This window comes from Lytechinus variegatus, chromosome 2, assembly GCF_018143015.1.
Source record: "Lytechinus variegatus isolate NC3 chromosome 2, Lvar_3.0, whole genome shotgun sequence".
Classification (NCBI taxonomy): Eukaryota; Metazoa; Echinodermata; class Echinoidea; order Temnopleuroida; family Toxopneustidae; genus Lytechinus; species Lytechinus variegatus.
In genome coordinates, this window is record NC_054741.1 from 56,768,018 (window position 1) to 56,790,977 (window position 22,960).

The 22,960-nt window shown below is 36.5% G+C and overlaps 1 protein-coding gene across 1 annotated transcript in view; it reads right to left on the minus strand.

The window, feature by feature from the left end:
- LOC121406873 (P2X purinoceptor 4-like) overlaps positions 1-22,960 on the minus strand; it is a 142,831-nt gene that overhangs the window by 28,579 nt on the left and 91,292 nt on the right. Inside the window, exons 6-10 of the mRNA XM_041597743.1 lie at positions 14,292-14,378; positions 12,333-12,474; positions 9,416-9,546; positions 8,877-8,903; positions 6,530-6,686 (exon numbers count right to left, since the gene is read on the minus strand). Coding sequence (XP_041453677.1) covers positions 6,530-6,686; positions 8,877-8,903; positions 9,416-9,546; positions 12,333-12,474; positions 14,292-14,378 — 544 coding nt within the window. The remainder of the gene's footprint in view (positions 1-6,529; positions 6,687-8,876; positions 8,904-9,415; positions 9,547-12,332; positions 12,475-14,291; positions 14,379-22,960) is intronic.

Sequence of the window (22,960 nt, forward strand, 5' to 3'; positions counted from 1 at the left end):
CAAATACAGCAGCGCCTTCTGCTTGATGAGAAGGTGGATGTGTGCTCCGGATGGATACCAACTATTTACATCAAAACAACGCGATGGAATAATTAAAAAAATATAATTATAGAAAGCCCTTTATGACTTACATCTCTTACCAATATGAAATATCTGAAACCTGACAATCTCTTAAAATTCTAACTCATCCAAAGAGTTTAAGATCTTTACTTGATTTTAACGTATTTATATTCATGGATCTTCATGACAAATCAGTTACCGATCTCTGGGATTGGGGAAAGTATTTCCACTGTGATTTATAACAGTTATCGAACCAATTTCATGGGTTTTTTTGTTGTTGCAAGTCTACATGTTCAGCCGTGTAAGTTTCGCATCTGTTTTTTTTTGGTCATGAATCGATTTTACATCCTCTAAATCACGTCATGATCTAAAGAACAAAGAGCATGTCCTTGAATTATCATTCTACCCCACTTTCAAACGTCACTAATCATCATGCCATCGATCAAACATAGCAAAATCAGCCGTCATCATAATTGACGTCACAGTCACATCAACGTTACAGATTCCAATCCGATCAAAGCGATTGCGTCAGGTTGATGATGCTGCAGCAGAGGAGGCTGATGCGATTGCAGTACACATCGGTCGATATAATACATATCACATGCTAGTATATGTTGATATGTCTGGAATGGGAAGCTATTATCTCATATATTTTTTAACAACAGTGCAAGATTTACACAGAGGACTTTGTTTTCATATTGATCTATCATACGTTTATTTGTCATAGAATAACTCAATGGGTATATGAGGGTTTTTTTCTATCATAATGTATGTATTTTGTCATTCTTTGAAGTACGGAGAAGAAACAAATGATACATGATTTGTAAGATTAAATTGTTTAATCTTGGTACATTTGGGTTGAATAATACAAAATCTGCACACACTTCGTTCTCTTTTGCGCATTTATCATAAAGTTATTCAGCAATTAAAAACAAAATGAAACGGGAATCGACAACCACTGGCATGTATGGGACGGACATATTTTTAGATTTTTCCCCCTATATGTATTCTGCTCTTTCAATAGTTTTGTTTTGGGGTGCTAATACGCCATTGTAGACCGCATTTATTCCACGGGCATCGTAAGAAGAGAACAAAAGCAGCAAAGAAAGTGGAAGATAATGACCTACTCTTGAAAGGTTTGATTGTAGGAGTGCGCGCGCGTGTGGGTGAGAGACAAAATTAACGAAAGAGAGAGAGAGAGGGAGAAAGAAATAGTAAGAGGGGACGGCGTGAGTGAAAGAGGAAGGGGGTAGGGTTATGATATGGAGGTAGAAAGATGACCACTATTTCGAGTATTTATCTGAGAGATGTGCTAGATGTTATTTTTGCAATCCAAACGATATACGACTTTTCGGCTTGTGGAACAGCGGTTAAGAATTGTGTTTGCTAAAAGAATGTGGAGTGCAGTATGCAGGCTCGAGTGAAGACACAAGAGTACTAGATGGGCTTTAAAAAGAATATCAATTGTAAAACTAACGCGATTGCCCTTGAGAAAATACTTCGTTGTAGATTGACCGAGTCAATCCCAACTGTAAAAGGAAATCTATCCATGACATATTTTTTTTTCTCTGCAGGAAATTTGCACAATCTCCCTAATGAGTAAACACAAATAATCACATTGAACTTTCGAGAGAACGACGAACGTATTGAATATACATCATTCCTAGTGAATATTGTGAAAAAAACATGCATTTTAGTTGTTGACGTTGCGGACCATCCATAGTTATGGTGATCGGATCAATGGTTACTCTTCGAAAGACAGGGCCAATATGTGTTATCGACTGTAGATATGAACGCTCTTTTCAATGAAAAACGTTTGACCTTAATCCGAAAAATATGTCATAAATATGTATATATTTTTTTAATCTCCATTTATTTGAATGAAGGATAAAAGATCACTGTTGATTAAAGGCCTTGTTTACGGGTATAAGTGGCGTGGCCAGGGATCGAACCCCGGACTTTCATCTGTCAACTCAGGCACCTTAAACCACTCTGGCACGGTACGTCCACATTCAGATCGTATCACATCTGATAGTAGAAAGATAGACACTGAATATGGACTGATATTTATCCCACAAAATGAGTTCTGTTTGTGAATTTATTTATAATTGTTCAATAATAACAGAGTAGAAGAACAGACGAAAGGGAAAAGAAAGAGCAAAGATGAGAAAAGGGAATTGGACAAACTTATCGGATGCTTTCCCTGTAGCTTCCCCTGCCAACCGACTTAACGGTGCATATATGTGAGACAATAAAAATTGGCGGATATGTATACCCCCTCCCCCAAACACACAGCGTGTGCATCGTATGTCCTTGCTGTGTGCTTAATAATTCATTACGGGGGGTATTACGGATATTTTTCCCTTTCTCCAGCTCGTTTAATTTCGTCATGTAACACGGATTGGGGCAAATGTCTTTTGAAGTTTCCATGTGAATGCAACGCATCAGACATGATACGATCTAAATGTTATCCACACCACAATTTGCCACATACTTAAATGTAAAGATCAATTCGTTTCCTCTTCTTCCTTCACGTGCAATCAAAAGGAGTACCGTAAATAATGGAACCAAGTCCAACTGGCATGGAATTAACAAGATGACATTCAATTTCTTTGACAGACTTCGGACAAGATTCAACATCTTTGGAATAAACGAGGGGAAAATTCACGTCCCTGTGGAGCTTCATGCTGACAAGACGATTTATCACGTGGTTTCGAGGCATTCTCCACCTTCAAAAGTACATAGTGATCAGCAATTGTACTTTTCACATCGAAATGATATGCAATGGTATCTACTGATGCATTTACTCATTCTTCTTCAAGAATAAGCCCTCTTGGATGGGAGTGTTAATATCCGTCTTAAAAAAACCCTTGAAATTAGAAACATGTTAATTGTGCAGATTTAGCAACCATTTCGCCTCCCTCTGGTGTAAGACTACATTTTGTCATCAGTATTCTGATTGCCTTTGCTATTACTTGAAGATACTTGATTGATTTTCAAATGTACCATTCACATTTCAATTCGTATGCTTGTACGTTATTAGAAATGAAAGTGACCATACTTATGAATGCAGTAACCCATCTCATTTCTTGAGCCCCCCTTTGCTCCCCAACCGTGGAACATCTCCGGTTTCAATTATTGTAGCGGGGTGTTAGTTTCGTATATACAACCATCACCGGGCGATGAATGTTATTAACAATATGTCATGGGTTGGGTGTGCATCAGCGTCAAGCCTCTTATATTCTTACTATTACCCGCCCGGTGACACTAATTGCAGTCTCTTTTAAAAGAGGAATGTATAAATGGGCAATGCTGACAGGCTGTCTGAATAAAGCTTTTACATCATCAGTACGGGTTCCTTCAGCTCAAGAATGAATTAGGAGGGTAAAAAGCCACATATGGACCAGGTGCGAGGGCAAAGTGGGGGTAAAATGTTCACTTCTAGCACATTCCTTTGCGATTGATTTTCTTAACATACTCTATAAATAATAAAAATAGAATTGTACAAATATGTAGAAGTTGGGGTAAAATGTTCACATTCCTTTACGATTTCTTTTCTTAACATACTCTAGAAATATTGAAAATAGAATAGCACCAATGTGTATACCTCTGGCATTTATGGGAAATGCAGTGCACCATCGATACTTGTATATTTATATAGGCCTATATTTTTCAAAAGTGCAATCTTTAAGGAAGCTTATTGAATACCGCAATTTTGAAAATATTTGACAGCCACACACTGTAAAAACTGTGGTGTTAAAACTGACACCAGTTGGTGTTAATAGTGGACTACACCCTGATGTGTTAAAATTACACCCTAGAGATTGAACATAACACCAAAGAGTGTAAATATAACAACCAAAGGTGTTTTATACACCTATAGGTGTTAAACTTACACTGTCAATTTAACACCGGTGTAAAATATCTGGTGTGGTGCTCTATGTACACCGGTTAACACCACAGTTTTTGCTGTGCACCATCCTTGATGTATGCGATGTTGTCAGACAAAATTACGAGGGATTTTCTCTTGTCTTTTTCTTTATTCTTAAGAATAATTATCATGTAAGTGTTTATGATATGCTTATTTATAATAGTGTGCCTGATTTGTCTTAGGTAGTTATGCAATAGCTGCATGATGCCACAGAGATACCAATTCCCAAATGCCTCAATTAAATTAAATTGATAGATAACTGAGCGATATAAAAGTCTTGCTCGTTATGAACGCATTGTTGGTGTGAATCATGCTATATATTTCTAAAGAATTAAGACAAATTGAATGAGTAAACCATTGAGTGAAACAAAAGCCTCGTTCATTATGAATGAGATGTTGCTGTGAATTATGTTATATATTTGTAAAGAATGTGTGCAGAGGATATTTTCCCCTTACAATGAATGCTTCTGGCATTCATTAATTTTATTCAAAGTTTATGTAAAGCCTAAACCCGTTACACTTCAGTGTCTCAAGGGCTTGTTAGAGATGTTGCTTTCCTTTTCCCGAGTGGGAAATATCAGATAATATTCTTAAAATTCAGGCATTTTTGTTTTTCAGATTATTTTATAGAGGCAACCTCTTTAGCAATGTTGGAACGGACTATTTGTATCAAACTGAAAAAAAAAACAAGCTGGATTAAAAAACATGTCTACAGATCGCATCCAAGAAATAGTTGGGAGGAGGGAGGGGGTCATCAAAGGTCGCGGAAGCTTTCCAAGAAAAATGAAGAATCAATTTGATTATCATCGAATATGTACACACGCCAGTACGAAATGAGAAAATTCAGAATTGTCAAATTGCTAAAGCAGTAGACGGAGAGTGATAATTTCCACGTGGATATTAAACTATTTACAATTTACCAGGCTACTAATGTTGTTAGGCCGCTGGAATTTGTGTATATGTACAATTGCGATTCAATAATGGTCTAATAAAGCAAAGATTGTTCTTTTTATTATGCCGATTAAAATGCACATCATAAGAAACGTAATATCTCAATCGGAGGCGCCAGGAGGAATAAGTATGCCAATTATGTTATTTGAATAAAAGGAGAACACGATTTCTAGCACTAGTCAATTGGAGAAGGCCTTTCAATAAAAATACTAATCTCTCCTCTTACTGCTGGACGTAAAAAGTAATTGAATGACAAATATTTTCAAATAATTTTCGATCACGCGTCTCAAATCTTATATTATCTCCAGGAACGGAGGACAAGGGGGGGGGGGCCTTAATATTTTTATCTTGATTTTTTTTGTGTGTCCCCCTGTGGTAGATCCCCCGCTCACACCACTCCTACATTATACAAAATAAATATATGTGAAACATATTTTAGATAAATGGAACAAAAGTCCCTTCTGACTTAAAAAAATATCTCCTCGAGTACAAACTGATTACTTAGAGGTCAGGGTGAAGCCCCTTCTTTCATCAGGGGTATGAAATTTTGTCAATTACGGATGATGGTATACCTTTCTATTTCATGAAGTTGCAAGTCTATAGTCACTATTGGGAAGATTAGAGAAGCGCAATATAGCAATTAGGGGTAAATGTCAGCATGTGTGGATCTAGGAGGCCGAGTGGCAATATTCTCCTCTCGACCCTTGCTTAGCTTGTCAAATTTTGTGTCATGGGGGAAATTCTCAGCGTTAGTAGGGTTTTCTTCTTCTTCTTCTTCTTTTTGGAAGCCCATTTCTTTAAAGTCCCCCTACCCCTTTATAAATTATTAGATTCAGAGAGTTAATGGAAGATGGAAATATTTTTAAAGGGAGTGCCAATCTGGTCAAATAACATTTATTTGCGGCATAACGGAAAACAGTTTTTATATTTCTTCCAAATAATATTTATCTTTTTGGGAAAATTGTAGCTTCAGATATTCAAAAATAAAAATACATTAAAAAATGGATTTATAATAAATCATTCAACCTGACTCCGCACTTTCGGTCACATCATTTCCGTTACATGATGCTGAAAATGGAAACAGAAATACTTGACCAACATGAAATGATCCCATCCCTTCCTCCCACGTAAATATATATTAATCATGGTTATGACATGGCATACATAGTACGGAGCCCGTGAACATGATGAAGTCTATTCAGTTATATCGAATATAATAACAACTTTAAAATACGTCACTGACATAATCCATTTCACCATTATCAAAGCGCAGCATTTTCATGCACTATCTCAGTCACGTCACCTGCAATTATTGCACGATCAATCACTCACTGCTTATCACATGACACTGTCCTCACATGACCCTCTCACGTGATTTTACCATGCCCCATATTTTCTTTTCATATACCAGGCGAGAAGAGACAAATGTGAAAATATACCATCAAATATTCTCATGTCAAAAAACACTTGTCGCCAACATTCACTTTCGTGTCCATATCGAATTACTACATCGAAACATTTTTGTTCATTCCAACCTTGACTCAAACATTCCATTTTTTTCAATGATCACGTGACTTGGAATCTTACCAATGAGAGGAGAGCAACGCCCGATGCAAAGTTTAACATGAGCGGTACGATGTCGAACTTGCCGGCGACCCCGGTGATCTTGACTTGGAAGAGTATCCCGTAGGCCTTGGTCAAGTCTCGGTACTCCGTGTTGTTGATTCTGTAGAATTTCCCAAATCTGGGTAAAAGTGAAACCTGATTCATTGGCTATTAGTGACGTAACTCGGTCAACACGTATTGAGCGCATAACTTCACATTTAGCTGCTTTGAGTTTTACGTAACCGTGGTGGCGTTCCTTAAGTCTGATTTTTTTTTTTATACTTTTACTGCCTAAAAATGATACCTACTCTCAAAATAATTAATAAAAACATCAAACTTTATTAATTTCAAAGTGAGATCAAGATGATGACTTCTCACATATATTTTTTAATTTTTTTAACAAAATGATTTGGATGACTCAAATGACATGCATGTGAAATGGGGTAAGGTCCAAATTAAACACATTTTTGACATTGTGCTCTTTGACAAATCCAGACATCTATTTCACACAACACCACGGCTACAAGCCAAATACGTGTACATGACATCACTAATAGCCACTTGCTGCATCACAATATACATAAAATCACAATTCATCAAAAAAATAATAAAAGTAATAAAATAAAAAAAAGGAAGAGAGTATACAGGTCAAGCAGGCTTGTGGTAAATTGTTGCATGAAAAATCCAATGAAACTTTTTATGTTTTTTTTTTGGAAAATTAATTATTCGCCCTAGGAGCTTCGGACATGATCTCGTCCACTTTGGTAAGTGTAGTATATTTCCCCCAAAACAGATTTAACAAAGAATCATTAAAATTCAAGTCTACCCCATCGCTTCCAAAATTGAACAAGAAATATCTCAGAACCATGACGTCGAAAATGTAATGAAAATTAGAAGGTTGTGGCATTTTACAAGTCGGTTATTCTTTTAACCTATTAGTGGAAACACCATCGGTCGGTTAGGAGTCGGTCTCGTCAATGAAACTGAGAACATGATATCGTACCAACAAAACCGACTACAAACCGAACAATGGTATGGTATTGTAAATAGTGGTCTGGAGTCGGTTTTCGCAGATGGGATTGTTGCATGAGATGTTCCTTTTCTAACTAGGAAACTATTCGCAACCGTTGCCGCCGCCACCACAACAGCATCACAATTTAGGAGACGTCGCGCTGCTTTATCAGACTATTATTTTGTTTATTTCTTCACAATAAAGCTTGACCTCTATACCTGTTTAGACGATAGTGCCAAAAGTACAAAAGAAAGCTTTCCAAACAATTATCCAATTCCATCAACAAATTGGGAAGGGATGGATGAGAAACAAGGGAGAAAGATAAACAAGAGAAATAAGGGGGAAAATGAACGATGGATCATGGATGATGTAACACATGGAATCAACTCGTGCGTCATTTACTAGCAAGTAGAAGACAGCCTTTGTTTACATTGCATTGATTTCAATCAAATAAAAGCTACCATGTTTTCGAACAGTCATTAATTACATCAGTATTTTCCAAATGCTTTCAACAAGTGACAGACGTTCCACAACCAGTTTGAGCTGGATGCATTTAGATCAAAAGACCTCCAAAGCTTGTTTAGCATTATCACTCAACATGACATCCTGTAGCTATTATCTGGACCATCATTGTCATTTTCAAATGGGGATGCTTTGATAGATAAGTATTTTGATTATTATTTAATGTGAATTGTGCCGATAGATTTTCACTTAACCTTTACACATCCATGGCAACATGATACACATTAATCTGCATAGCTCTGAGTGATACACTGCAAAAATACCCGTGTTGATTTAACACCAGCCCGGTATCTATATCGGAAAACATCAGAAAAGTGTTGAAACAACACCAGTTTAGAATCAGATGTATCTCGTTTTGAAACTGATAAGTTGTCTTTGAATGCCTATCTGGGGTAAGCCTAAATGATGCCGAAGTTGTGCTTTTAAACACTTCTCTGGTGGTTTCCGATATAGATACCGGGCTACTGTTAGATCAACACCGGTGTTTTTGCAATGTAAATGGTTAAAATGTTTTTACGCATAACGTCGACTTCTTCACCATAAATGAAATGAACATTTCCAAAGAAAATAATTTTCTTATGAAAATAAAGTGATATTTTTGTTTTTGCAAATCTCAAGCATATGCTAACCCAGTGCATACACACATAAACACACACTCACACTCACATGGAAATTAATCTACCAAAAAAACTAAATTTCCACGAGCCTAGCTCAATTCCACCTATGTGCCAAACATCATGCCATTGCAAACTACTTGTTAATTTTCTTGATCAAGAACATTAAATAAATACATACCCTACTCTGAGTGGTGTGTCGAGGTAGCTTATTGTTTGATAAGAATAAATAAATAAGTAATAAATTATGGAAGCATAATGTTGCAAATTGGCCTCTTTTGTGATGTTGTTCAAACATTTGCATAATTTCTAGAGCAACTCTATCGACACACTTATTCTTATAAACAAACATAACACATTGCTTGATAGAAATATTCTACAAACTAAGAATATGGAAATAAACATTTCAGCATGAAAAGTACATCAACAGAGAAGATCAACAGGCTGGCGTCAAAATGAACATTGGATTTGATCGTCGCTCTCCTGCTTTGCCATCCAATCAGTAAAGAGCCTCGGATCACGTGACGTCCAAATTCCGCCATGTCGGACAGTTTGAACAGCCTTGCCTGGTTAGACTCACATCTACACCATCCAGCATTAACTCTACACAAAACTGCGTGAGAGCAAACACAGCAGAACATCACTTTCTCACTACCGATTATCTCGTGCACAAAAGACATCGAGGAAATGCGAGAGTGGAACGTGCAAATATCATATTACCTGAAATTAAAGCCGCCGGCTATCTTTGCATCTTGTTCGTCCGCCCGTATGAAGCGATATTTGGGCAAACAGAGGTTATAGGACATATCTAAATTGCAGTTCCATTGAATGTCGATGGTTATTACCCCGCCCTGTGAAAGAGAAATTTGGAGAAGAGGAGAAACCAAGTTTAGATTTAGAGGTATAGGAAGTCGGTATCTGGGTTGAACCAAATCACGGGAAAGCTGATGCCTCAAGGGAAGTTAATAGACGACAATTTGAGATTGTGATTTGTACCGTGAGAAAGAAATCATTTAATTCCAAGAGAGTGGGACAGAAACATACGGGGGGGGGGTGTGGGGCGGGGGTGACGGGGTACAAGGATAAAACGCGAGAGAGAGGGAGAGAGAGAGAGGAAGGAATAGATAGGGAGACAGAGAAGGAGAAACAGGGGGCAAGTTTTCCTGATTGCTTAACGTGTATGAGTACATGTAACAGGAGAAAGAAAAAAAAGTAACTACGGTGAAGTAGTAAGAAATTACTAGTCGAAAGAATGGATTGGACAAACAAATATCAAGCATGTTATTCTTCCCTAGATTTTGTCATTTGTAATTTGTTCTCTGATGAATTCATTAAAAAATGTAATATTGCTAATCACGGGACTATCTAAATAAAGATAATTTGCTGAAATTAAAAAAAAATAACAATAAAACCTCCATTATTTTTTGTTTAATCCCATATGTTGATAAGCTTGATTTTTTGGTCAATCTTATCATATCTGAAATTTAATGGCCTAGCCTATGAAAACTACACCAAATATGATCGTTCCATTCCGTATCTTTCTTATTTTTTGTTAAAAAGTATCAAAATCTCGACTAACTTCGGAATAGTTAATATGTAAAATGTCTTATGAAAAATTAGTCTGTCTCCTTTGCTGCTTCATCTCCTTTCTATTTCTTTTCCTGCCTCTAGGATAATTGATTAACTTTCCAAGGAAACATTCGAAGTTTCAATGTGGCAAACTAATGGAATGATCATACTGAAAGCAAGAAGAGAGAGGTCTTTTAGAATCTTCTCTAGGATCCCCAGGGGGCAAGCGTCTGCAGGAAATTCATCGGGGATGAGTAGAAACACTCTTCGAAATTCAGGCAAGATAACAATTTATGAGACTATTTGGAAGTAAATCATCTCCATTATAATTTATATTATTTTTTTTTCGTTCATAAGTGCTATAGGAAACTTAAAGAGTACTTTCCATGGATTTGTCATTGTCTTTTAAATTTTAGAAAGGCTCCAATTCAATAAGAAGAGTTGAAAATAATTATACATTGTTTAAATTTAAAATGATGAAAAAAATAAGTCACTATCTATTAAAGACTTCCAAAAAGCGAGTTGGTTGTGTAAGCATTTTATAGCTGGTTCACAAAACTAGTCGCAAACCATCTTGCCATTAATCATATTTTTGTACTCCTGGGATATGAACACAGCTGCATTCATAACTTACAATGCATACTTTTATCCTGCATTTGTATTAAAAAAAAATATATATATATTCCGAAGTCGATCATTTGAAATGCCTCACTATCCATTTACGAAATTGCGTTCAATTTGATCTACATACATCGTTTGCATTTGGAACCAATGCAGTCGATCCACATATCAATTCTTCAATAAAATGCCCATTTTTTAACTCGTTTGCTATATTATTCATGTATTACGTCCAGGCCGATTTTTGTGTTTTTTACAATATGATTACAGAGGAGACGTTAAAACGACGTCTATAACAGTGTTCAATTAAAATGAGATGTTTTTGTTTCATTCAGCAAGCATGAATAAAGTTGAACACGCCTGGGGTAAAAATTAGCACCTCAGCTAGAATTAAATCACATTTTACTCCCATTTATGACGTCATCCGTAACAGAGGGCCAATGCAAAAGAGCAAATTGGCTATTTCGTTTGACGAAGGCTTATTAAACAAATATATTCATCAATGCATATCTAGCACTTAGACAAATTTCGTTGCTCAAATACCTGGATATTGTTTTAATATCTATGCGGGATACGTGATTATCTTAACTACGACTAGACCTGCATAAACTGAGAGATGAATTAATATTTCTTTTTTATCTAATTACATCATAAACTCGTTTGTTATGCACATGTAAAATGCTTTCATGTTTTTGTCATGTTACAAACTAATCACAGATAGATGGCATATATACGCGTAATGTGTTTTTGTTTCATTCAGCAAGGATGATTACAGCTGAACGCACCAGAGGTAAATTAGCACATCGGCTTTAATCAAATAACATCTTACTCCCATTTATGGCGTCATTCATAAGAGGACCAATACAAAATGACAAATTAGCTTTTCCATCAAACGAAATACTATTAAACTAAAATATGTATACATACAATTAATGCATATTAAAAGTCGATTTTATTGCTCCAATTTCCGTGTATTCATACATGAAATTTTAAGCACATAAACCATTAAGGTGAAATTATCTCAGTTCAAAGTACATTTAAGAAAAATGTTAGTCTATAATGGCGGCTGGTGAACCTTACTTGATTAAATATGCATTAACCAGTCCGCGTATAGCGAATCATTTATACATAACCATTCACTCAGAAGCAACTTTTATCTCGATTATTTATAGTACAGAATATAGTCAAGAATCAATGTCACGGTACTTTTAATTCTACTTATTCTTAAAAAATATGAACGATCAAGCTAAACAAAAAATAAACGTCATCGGATGAATATAGAAAATAAGACAATTGAAATTATACGATGTATTTACTACTTCCATCATGATAATCAACAAATAATTGCATTCCCAAGATATACTGCCCTAGAAATCATATTTCTAAAAATAACACCAATCCGGAGTGGGCTACACGTATCAATAAAACAATACAAAATGATTAAACTTACCTTAATAGCCATTTGTTTGAAGCTTTGTCCTGTTTCTGACACAATAGTTCCTAATCTGAAGATAGGGCACAGAGGGTCACTCAGCCGACTGTATCGACACGATCTTAGATACATTGGGTCCGTGGTATCTAAAATATTTCTCCTGTGAAATTGCATAGGGAAACGGTCACAATGGATGATAATGAATATAGTTTGAGTAGCTGCACAATCAGAGACGATAGGCCATTGATTAAGATAAAAACTGATATTAATTTCATTGTGTGTGGGTGTGTATGTATGTGTGTGTGTGTGGAGAAGGTATGTGAGCATACTTGTAAATGATTGACGCCAGGGGCCCGTATTCTGAAGTCAGGTTTAACTTAAACTCAGGTTCAAAGTTGTGGTTTAAGTATGGATAGCCAATTGTTACATAAATCATTAACAGTAGAGATATCATATTTCAGCTCATTTGGCTCTCAAATCATTCATAATTGTCTAGGAATTATGAAATAATGAATGCCTTCACCATAGATGAATCAGGAAAGAGCACAGTAAACATAAGAATAATACAACTGAATAAAAGTTTCGACACTTTTGGCTTCCCATAATTTTAACACAGAGTTAGACCATGGTCTTAGTTAAACCTGACTTCAGACCCCTGGGTTAAGAGTTTTTAGGATGGATCAAAGTCAGATTAGAACTTGTAATGCTTGATGTAATGAATGACGAATTAATCAATTTTAGATGACTAGGAGGAAGCAATGTATTTTTACCATTCCAGAGAACTATTGCAGTACAAAATAACATATCAATTTTAATGAATTAATTCATCTTCTCTTAAACTTATTTGAAAATGGTGAATTTTAAAGTACAAGGCGCTAGAGCTATTGCATCTATCAGAACGTTTCTTGAAATGACTTGGTAATTCAGTATTAGCAAAAGTTTACAACCTAATTAATACAACAAATATATTGAATAGATGTTTTCAAATATTTTATATCGATAATTACAGATATACAATCTATCGTCATAGATATTGCTGAGGTAACCATCACTTTACATACAGATAGCTATTCTGCACAGTAAAATAATAACTATTTTTTCATTAGGCTCTAAGTTTTAGTTTCCATTTCTTGAGATACACTGTAAATGTTGTCAAAATCATATTGAATAAGAAACACACTGAATAGTCGATTCAAAATATGTCTCATAAAAATCAATAAATAAATCAATTAAGAAAATCCATGAAAATGTCAATCGATACAATCATAGAAATTCTTTATGAAGCAGATATAAAGGTAAAACTCGCACTAATTTGTTGTCGATTCAGTACGAGCTAAAAAAAAACTGAATAGAAAAATAAGGCCTATTTTCATGATTTCGCCAGTTTTATACATAAAATGCGGGAGATTCCGAAAATATATCTGTTATAAAAACCGCAATATGTCTGGAAACACTTTCATAACAATGCATAATCTTTAATACAGTCGCTACATTTGTATGGATGAATGTACAGTGCTGAAAGTAACAGTGTCACCTCGTCTGCATACAGTGTGTTCATAATCGTGAACTACATGGATATTCATTGTAAAAACACTGTTTAAAATTTTAAGCACATTGTTTAAGCCCGTCACCCTAACAACTACTGTTTAAACTAAACTTTTTAAACAAAGTTGTTCAAAATTTAAACAATTACAACAAAGATTGAACAACTTTTTGTTAGTGTGACAGGCTAAAAAAGTGTTATTTTTTACTGTGTATGTGAACTACACTATTAAAATGCTATAATTTAACAATTCGAAAACAGTTTCACACTATAGACAGTGTGTACATTTAAAGAACTGTAAATGTAAAAATAAACTGTTGAAATTTCGATGTGAATGTGATTTCACAGTGAACACACTGTGGAGGCACTGTCAGCCACGCTGTGTGACGCTGCATTCTTTCCATTAGGGTAGATTGGAAATGTTTAATACTCACTTGACAAATCTGAATTTAGGAAACGATATAGAATTCTTGATAAGAACTGTGAAATTTTCAGCTTCTTCTAAAATTGCTCTTCTCCGTCTGAAATAAGAAATGCAGAGAGAGAGAGAGTGAGAGAGACATATTGTTATTACTGTTTCATTACATAAGTCACAACTAAAAATGATGGGAAATATATCCAACTCCTCGTAACAATAATTGCTGTTTTTGAATGACACAGAGCCTAAATAACTATGCATATAAATATGATATAAACAATGATGTTTTCCTTTTGGAGGCCTATTTGGATAATTCCTTTTATTCATGGAATTCTAATCACCGTTCACTTTCTGCTATTATCATTCAAAATATGTATCCTTTTTTTCAAAGGTCAATGTAAGACTGAATCATTTGATATTTTCATACCCTCAGTTCTCCACTGTTCTGTGCTGTAAAAGGTTAATCTTCGAGAAAAAGCTTGTTCATTTGGATTATATTAACATGGGGGATTGTTTTCGACATTTCAAATGCCAATCCGCTTCCTCGACGAAAGGGGCACGAATTGTATATCGCAGCTGAATTTCATTCACCAATCAAGATTTCATCATAGAATTTACGAGGGTCACTAACCAGTGTGCCGAACGAGGAGGAAAGGGACTAGATTTAGGGGTTGTAAATCACTTCAAAGACCTGACGATCGTCTCTTATTACTCGTTAGACATCCACTAAATTCCGAGATTCGATCTGGCAGACTATCACGACTCCATTTCTCTACCGTTAAGGTTTTCCTTATGAATTGAATCGCAACGGTAGTTTACGACGTAAAGTCCGTAAATCGTGGACAAGTATTTGGAATAGGTACTACCATAGAGGTAATAGCTCTATGGTACTACTATGGACTTACATTACATGACGGAAACGTCCCCGAGGACTGAATAAAGTTTTTTTCGCATTTGCTACAGGGAAACTCTCTAAAACGCAACGATTCCTTTGAAAAATGCAATTTATATCACAATGGAGACGGGAATGGAGAGCTGAGAGGCTGTTGTCAAATATTGGTGCGTTGTCCAAAGTTTCCCCGAAGTAAATGCGATAAGTCCGAAATATAATACAAGAATTCAGTCGAGCATAACCTGCAAACGTTTCCGCACGCCAGCGAATGCCAGGTCACAAATACCACAACGAAAGTTTTTATACATAGAAATAGATGATATGAAGTTTATTTGTACGGTGTTCGTAAAGGTAATTGTGACCGTAGAAAAAACGAAAGTTGCGTTTCTGTCTTCTCTGCACCGAACCGTTACTGTTTTATCAGAATAACGCAGATATTGCAGATGATGACGGAGAGCTTAATCGCTGATGCATGCGTAGAAGGGGATTTATTTAGTTGATTGGTTTTACTTCATTGATTCATACTTTAGTATTCAAATTTCTTGGGAAAGTCCCGTCCTTAGAAGTCCTTATAAGATGGATTGCATCATAACATAGTGGAAACCTTGAATGCATAATATCCAAGTCACATGATTTGACCTAAAAACTCCCTACTGAAGTCCTGCATGTAAACTTATCGTATTATTCATAACCATTCAGTTTCCCTGTAGTACTGCCTATACGGAGACAGGTTGCGGCTGCGCGATTATTGTAAATAATCGTAGTGAGACTGCGATGTGTGGAGGTGCCGTTGCCGAGTGGTCTAAGGCGCCTGGCTATACATGGAAAGCCCGGGGTTCGATACCCGGGCCCAGCACCTGTGCCCGTGAGCAAGGCATTTAATCTACAATGCTCTTTTATCCTGCTTTCAACTAAATGGAAATGCTATATGCATTATTGATAGCTAGGTGTGCACTTGCTTAAAAAAATGATCGCAAAGTGATCGCACGATTTAGACATGGGAATGCAGACACATATCGCACAAAGATCCAAAGTCTATGTAGATGACTGTGGGAGAGAGGGAGGGAAAAGGGAGAGAGACAGAGGGGGGAGGGGGATGGAGAAGAGTAGGAGACAGGAAGAGGGGATAATGAAAACGCTAGAGCGGTGAAAATGCACTAAGGTGCTGATATACATACGGACAAAATTTATGATGGAGCAGAAGGAAAAGGAAGGATGAGAGAAAGGTAGAAAAAAAATGGATAAATGAAAAAGCAGGAACTTGGTAGATAGATCTCTTATGTTCTAGATATATAAATAGACAGATACATAGAAATATAACAAGAAACAAAGGTATATCAAGATTTACGATATAAAAAGGTAACTAAACCCTTCTAATTCTTACAGTGATATCGGATTTGATTGAGCATACCATTCGAGCGTCGGATATCTTTCAATATTGATGAAAATCGGTGTGTATTCGCGTAACATAAGTTGCAGCGATCAACAAACCGAATTAATTTCGTTTTATTTTGACCACAAACCAATATCGAATCGGGAGAAATGTCCGTTTTTTGGCTTTAAAATTATCCCCTTCATCAAATTCGATACACGTCGAAAATTCTTCGTCCATCGAGTGGGCGTTGTTTTTGCCACCTCGTGCCCCTGAATAAAATGTAAAGTGATAAAGGAAGTGATCAGTTTATTGTTATTGTTATACCGAGGTTTTTTACCTGACTGCTAAGAAAGCACAAATGCCAGTGAGCAAGCAACCAGGGTACCAACGGCTTAAGTTCCTCTCCGAGGGACCTGGTAATGACGATAAATGCCTTACCAAAGGGCACTAGCGCACCAATATAATGACACCTCTCGAATTGTATATGATATTTTACAGTGTGAAATTATAGGTCCATGGTGAAATTAACTAGAAAAGCCTATTCTCTGTTGGGAGGGCGCTTGAGTTTTGCAGAGTTTACCAATCATAATATGATCTTTTACGTCCGGGGACCGATCTGCAACGTCACTTTCCGAAAGACGGGACCCAAGGCTCGAACTATGATGCTCTTTAAGTTTTAAACTTCCACGTGTAGTTGGATTAAGCCAAGTTATATTGAGTGGGAATGGATCACTGACAATTAAACTAGCCCCAAACCACCGAGTGAAAGAGGTTGACACCGAAACTCTGAATACCTCTGAGCCCATCATTTCTTGAAAAAAAAGTGTTTTCCCCCCAAAGAAAAATACCTCTTTCATGTATTCTTAATGATCCCACGCCAAACAATGTAGATTCATTTTAAGGTATGAAACAATAAATACTATCTATTTATTCATTTATTATTGATTTATTCATTTGTTAAGTTCTTTATGTTTTTATTTATCTACTTTTTTATTCATTTATTTATTTTAACTTTTGTTTTTTGCTGGAGGGGGGGGGGGGTTCTGCAATTATGTATGTCCCTCTCCTAAACATAATTTTTTATGTACTCATGAGTCCTTTGTAGTAAACTGAAGTGTCATGTGACATCAATTCCAGTGACCCCGCTAAAATTTCAATTGATGCACTTTTGTTTTGATTGTCTCAATTATATATTTTTTAATTATTGTTTCAGGTCATTTTTCGAAAAAAATCTCGTTTAAAAGGAAAATCCTTAGGAAGCAGAATATCAAAATGATTTCGAAACGACCCAATGTTAAACTGTCCGTATAGGCCTACATCTCTTTCTGTTGGAAGGGAGCCATTGACATAGAGGCCGACGGTATACATCACTGATGTTTGCATGCTACCTTTATAGGAGAAATGTATGAAATAGATACAGAAATTTTCCTGTAGTATTCAGATTTTGAAGCATATATTCAACGAATTTAACATAATCATAGCCTAATCATCGTGAAGGCTGAACAAATTATCGGTAGGGGGGGGGAACGTCAAGGAATCGGGCCATGCCAATATTATTGTGCATTACGAGTAGAAACCCAACTAGCTTATGTTGGCTGCAAATCTAGTAATTTATATAAAAAAATATGATTTCATTTACCAGCCGAAGTTACCTCCGACCTCTATCAGAGTGCATTTATGTGAGGTTCACCCGACACAGAAAATGTATTTGATTGATTTTGATAACTTCTTATTAAGGACAGTCTGGCGCGAGCTTTCAATATATATATATATTAAATCTTCTTCCAGGGCAAAGACCTATGAAATACATTTTTCATTCACTGTGAAATTACTGTATCATCGATCGACCTTTTCAAAGGAAGCTTATAGCGCTACTTTTGGTATTGCATTAACATCATAATTTTTGCAGCAATAGGGCACGTAAGTTTGTCTTCTATTATTTGAATAAAATAATTAATATAAACGGACTTTTCTTTTCATATTATAGGGCATGCTTCTCAACCTTATCAAACACATGGCACACTTTCACTTCGTTAAAACCTGAACAAGATTTTCTTCGGGTATGTTCAATAATGGGAGACTAAACACGCAAGCGAGGGTATAAAGCGAGTGAGTAGAAATCCCTTTTTCACACTGCGTCCCCGGTGCACACTTCAGGTGAAAAAAAAAAATATCCACGGAGGGTGCGGGAGGTGGGGGGGGGGTCGTTCTTTGTTGGTTCTGACAATAATCATTCGGCGGGTCGTGAATTCGAATCCCAGCAACGATGTGCTATATAAATACACACGTTTTACCCCCTTTATCTAAAAAAAAATACATTGCTTATGGCTCATGGAGGACCAGGTTTGGAGTTTGTTTTGTTGGGTTGTCTGTAACACGTATAGAAGCGTCTCAAATATAATAACGCGATAATTGTCACCAAGGCTATATAAAGGAATTGTTATGCAAATATCCCGCATCTCATGGTATCAATTAATCGCGGATAATTATGATGTAATACTAGAGACAATTTCATCAAATGAAACGACCGATTTGTAGATATTTTCTGCCTCAAGTTCCAATCCCTGACGGGGAAAGAAATGAAGCCGAGAAGCAAAAACCATGAAAAGAACCGATTCAGGCAGCAGTTCAGGCAGCAGTAGATATCTAAACCTTTCAGCAGCTCCATTTTACCACCATACCTCCCTTTAAAACATTACTTTCCTTCCGGGGCGTGCTACAGATGTGATTAAACCAATTGGTTCATAAACTTTTGCTTTTCTCTTACTTTTTAATTTTAATAACTATATAGCCTTTTATCTTATCTCCTTCCATTGGGGCCTATAACTCACAAGCTTTGCTTTCAACTTAGGTCCCTCCATTTTTCACTGATTTAAATTCTTATTGCGTATAAATTTTGTCTCAAGAACCATTTATTTCAAATGAAGATAATTATGTTATACTCATGTCAAGCATGTAAATGTCTGTATATGAATAATGGACAATAAACTGAACTGAACTGAACCATTCATTACGCATGCAAAAATTCGTGAAGGATTGGACATTGCCGACAGACGTGGTAATCCTAGAAGTAGCGATATTTGCTGCAGAATATCATATCCGGATTATTGTCCGGTCAAATAATATTTAGAAGAAAGAAGGAAAGAGATGATGGAAGATCAGAAGGTTCAACAAGTGACAGCGACAACAGGAAGGACGCTCTCAGGACATGATTTCTCACGGCTTTGGAGACATGATTATTCCCAAGAGGAACGTAAGACCTTGAAGACTCGCCAAGGCGGGGGTGAGTTCTTCAAGTGCCAAGACGTCGGAGAGAGGCTCGTTGAGAATGAAGTGGCGATTCCTGGACGGCATCTTGAGTTTTATTGCTCCATCGATGGAAAATGAGAGAGAGACAGGTCTAGGTGTACTGTGGGTCAAGCCACCTGCGGACACTGGTTGTCACAGTTTCATGATTCACCTCTGTTATAATTGTTGACCTGCTTGTATACCGAATGAACACCTCATTGCTCGGTTAGTCAACTGTTCATGTCCTTCGAATACTACTGCACTTGTTTATATTTAGAAGTCCCATTATTACTGGCCTGTAGATTATGAAAACTACTGTTCTTCAATCACAAAAGCAAATCATCTGCTTTGATTGGGCGTTGCATCATAGTCGACCTTAATTCAAGCTGCATTGGGAAGAAACGATTCACTTGGGAGGTTTAAGTATTTATTTTATATATTCAAATTTTATTCATTTATTTACTTTATTTCTTATTTTTCTTTTTATTCATTCATTTATTCATTTTACTTCTTATTTTTCATTTTATTTATTTGTCTATAATGTCATTTTTTTAGGAGGGGAAAACCAAAAATCAACACAGACAATCCAGACAAATCTCCCTCCGAAATTCTGTTACATGACTGCGATCTCTTGGGAAAATCGCATGTGTGACATGACCCCTCCCCATGATTACAACGAATCCCCAGAAGTTGTACCTTCACGTGTGAAGTTCAATTAGTAATGAGCTCGTGAGCCTCGACTGTGAATAGATATTAGACCCTGCATGCTCTTTTCATACCACATCATATTACCAGCTTATTATTAATTAAACTGACTGCTGGGCCAAAAATTATGTGAGCAAATATTTAATTTGCAATCAATTAGATCTAAGAGATATTGAATAATGAATGGAAAATGGTTGATACTCGGAACCTATTAGATGCCAGTTTATAAAGTTTGAAAGTTCCAACTTCCAAGTGTGTCTTTTTTCTGAAGGCCAAGTTTGGCGTAATTCCCTCAATATATGTTTTGTCATTCTCTCCCCTAACAAATTCAATTAAAGCTTCGTGGGGATCTTTGTTCTTCCTTAGAGTTCACAATTATGACCTTCTAACTTTTCCTCTTTCTGGAAACTTGTAACCTTTCTTTCGATATCAGGCCCGATTGCTGCCACAAAGCGAACACGTTTAATTCCCACCTCATTCCCATGCATTAATCCACGATAATCAAGGTGATTTCCTTCCCAATATGGCCAAGAAATACCCCAGGGGCATCCTTATTCGAGGAGTCACAAAACCCACAACCTTTCCTTCATTATCACCAAGAGCTTGAGCAAACCGAAGATCCTGCCCGAAAATGACCAGTTTACAGGGGCAAACACAAAACGCACTCCGCTGCTAATTTGACGAACGGCCGACTTAAGACGACCAGACGTGTTTATTCCGCATGTTTCAGCGCAGTACGTCTCGGGCTGGCGAAGTTTCATCGTCTCTAGATTGCGGACTAATCGATGGCGGGAAACCCGAGATACGATTATAGATGTCCCTTCGACATTTGTGGCTTATTCGATTTGATCTAGGTTGCAATGGGGGAAAGGAGGGTGCGAGTTACCTGCGCAGGAATTCAATCAGAAACAAATTTTAAGGTGATTAGTGTGGCCTAAAGCCCTTATTGTCACAAAACACCTATGTCACTGAGTTTGATTTAGGCGATATTACTACCCCGAAGGTGAGGAAGAGCAAGGCATGAATTCTAGAGCTACATGTAAATAATGACCAAGAGATTGGAACAGAGGTTTGAGGGGAGGAGGATAAAAACAAAACGAAACGAAAAACGAAACATCGTTCAAAAATGAGAACTTGAATTAAAATTAAATATCAGAAATAGTATAGGAGACAAAGTAAAGAGAGGACGTGCACCCTGTGAAAATTTATAACAAATTATGAGGACATTAAATTGTCCCTTAGTGAATCATACCTTTGCATATTAATACGAAAAGATTTATATTGTCTGAAAAAGTATGTATTATCATGGCAGTTTAGATTTTTTACCTGATTGCTTAGAAAACATGATTAGTTGTAAGAAAGCAGCCAGAGGACCAAAAGAATAAGGTCCTCTCTGAGAGACGCGCATGGTAATAAATGAACTAGCGCAACAAGTAGGGATCGACCCTGGTCACCGGATTATGAAACCGCCACTCTGTACCGAGTGAGCTATCATGCCTCGATCTTCTGACTTCAAAATTGCGGATGAAAACCTCGATTAGGGCACATTCACTTCAGTTCATTTTTCAATTCCATCCAATTAAATTCTGGTTTTATTGTGAAAATGGTACATGACAAACGTCCGAAGACTCATATTATCACATTTACAAAGTAAAAATGTACATGTATATTATTAAAAGATCACAATATATCACAATTCTAGTGCTAGACAAATAATCAACAAATAAAGCCAGAAAAAATCATTTCAGACAATCTCAAAAAAGGTTAAAATTGATTGAAATCATAACATTGTTATTAACATAACCATTTTCATTATTTTGGTATAAAAGACTCAAATCCTGATAAGTTTTAGACGTCATGGAGGGGTCGTTATACAAAGGAAATTGAGGTGAAATGTTTTTTTTATATTTCATAAAATGCATACACAAACCGCCTATATAATATCGAATCATATACCTAAATTACTATGATAGATTACGAAGGTAACCTTCTTCTAAATTCATAGAAACAGAGTCTTAAGACTCTATTAGGTGCGTGAAAGGGCGCAAATCAAATATAGATTCTGATATCGGCAGTAGATATGAACATAGGCCAAGTTACGTAAAGCATCGACGTGGTAAGGGGGACATCGAATGCCCCACTACGATTTTGAAATGATTAAAAGAGGGAGAAAGAGGCAGAGAGACCAAGAGAGTGAGAATGAGTGAGAGAGATATAGAGAGAGATAGTGAAATACAGAGAGGCGGTGGGATGTGTCAGTGTGTGTGTGTGTGTGTGATGGATAGATGGCTATCTATATAGAGAGTGACCGGGAGAGAGATGATGAGCGGGGCAGGAGGGTGTCTTTGCTTCCGAGTAATCCTGACACGATAACTAATCACCTCAATGTTCTCATTCCTACGTGTATAAAAGCAATGAGTGCAAG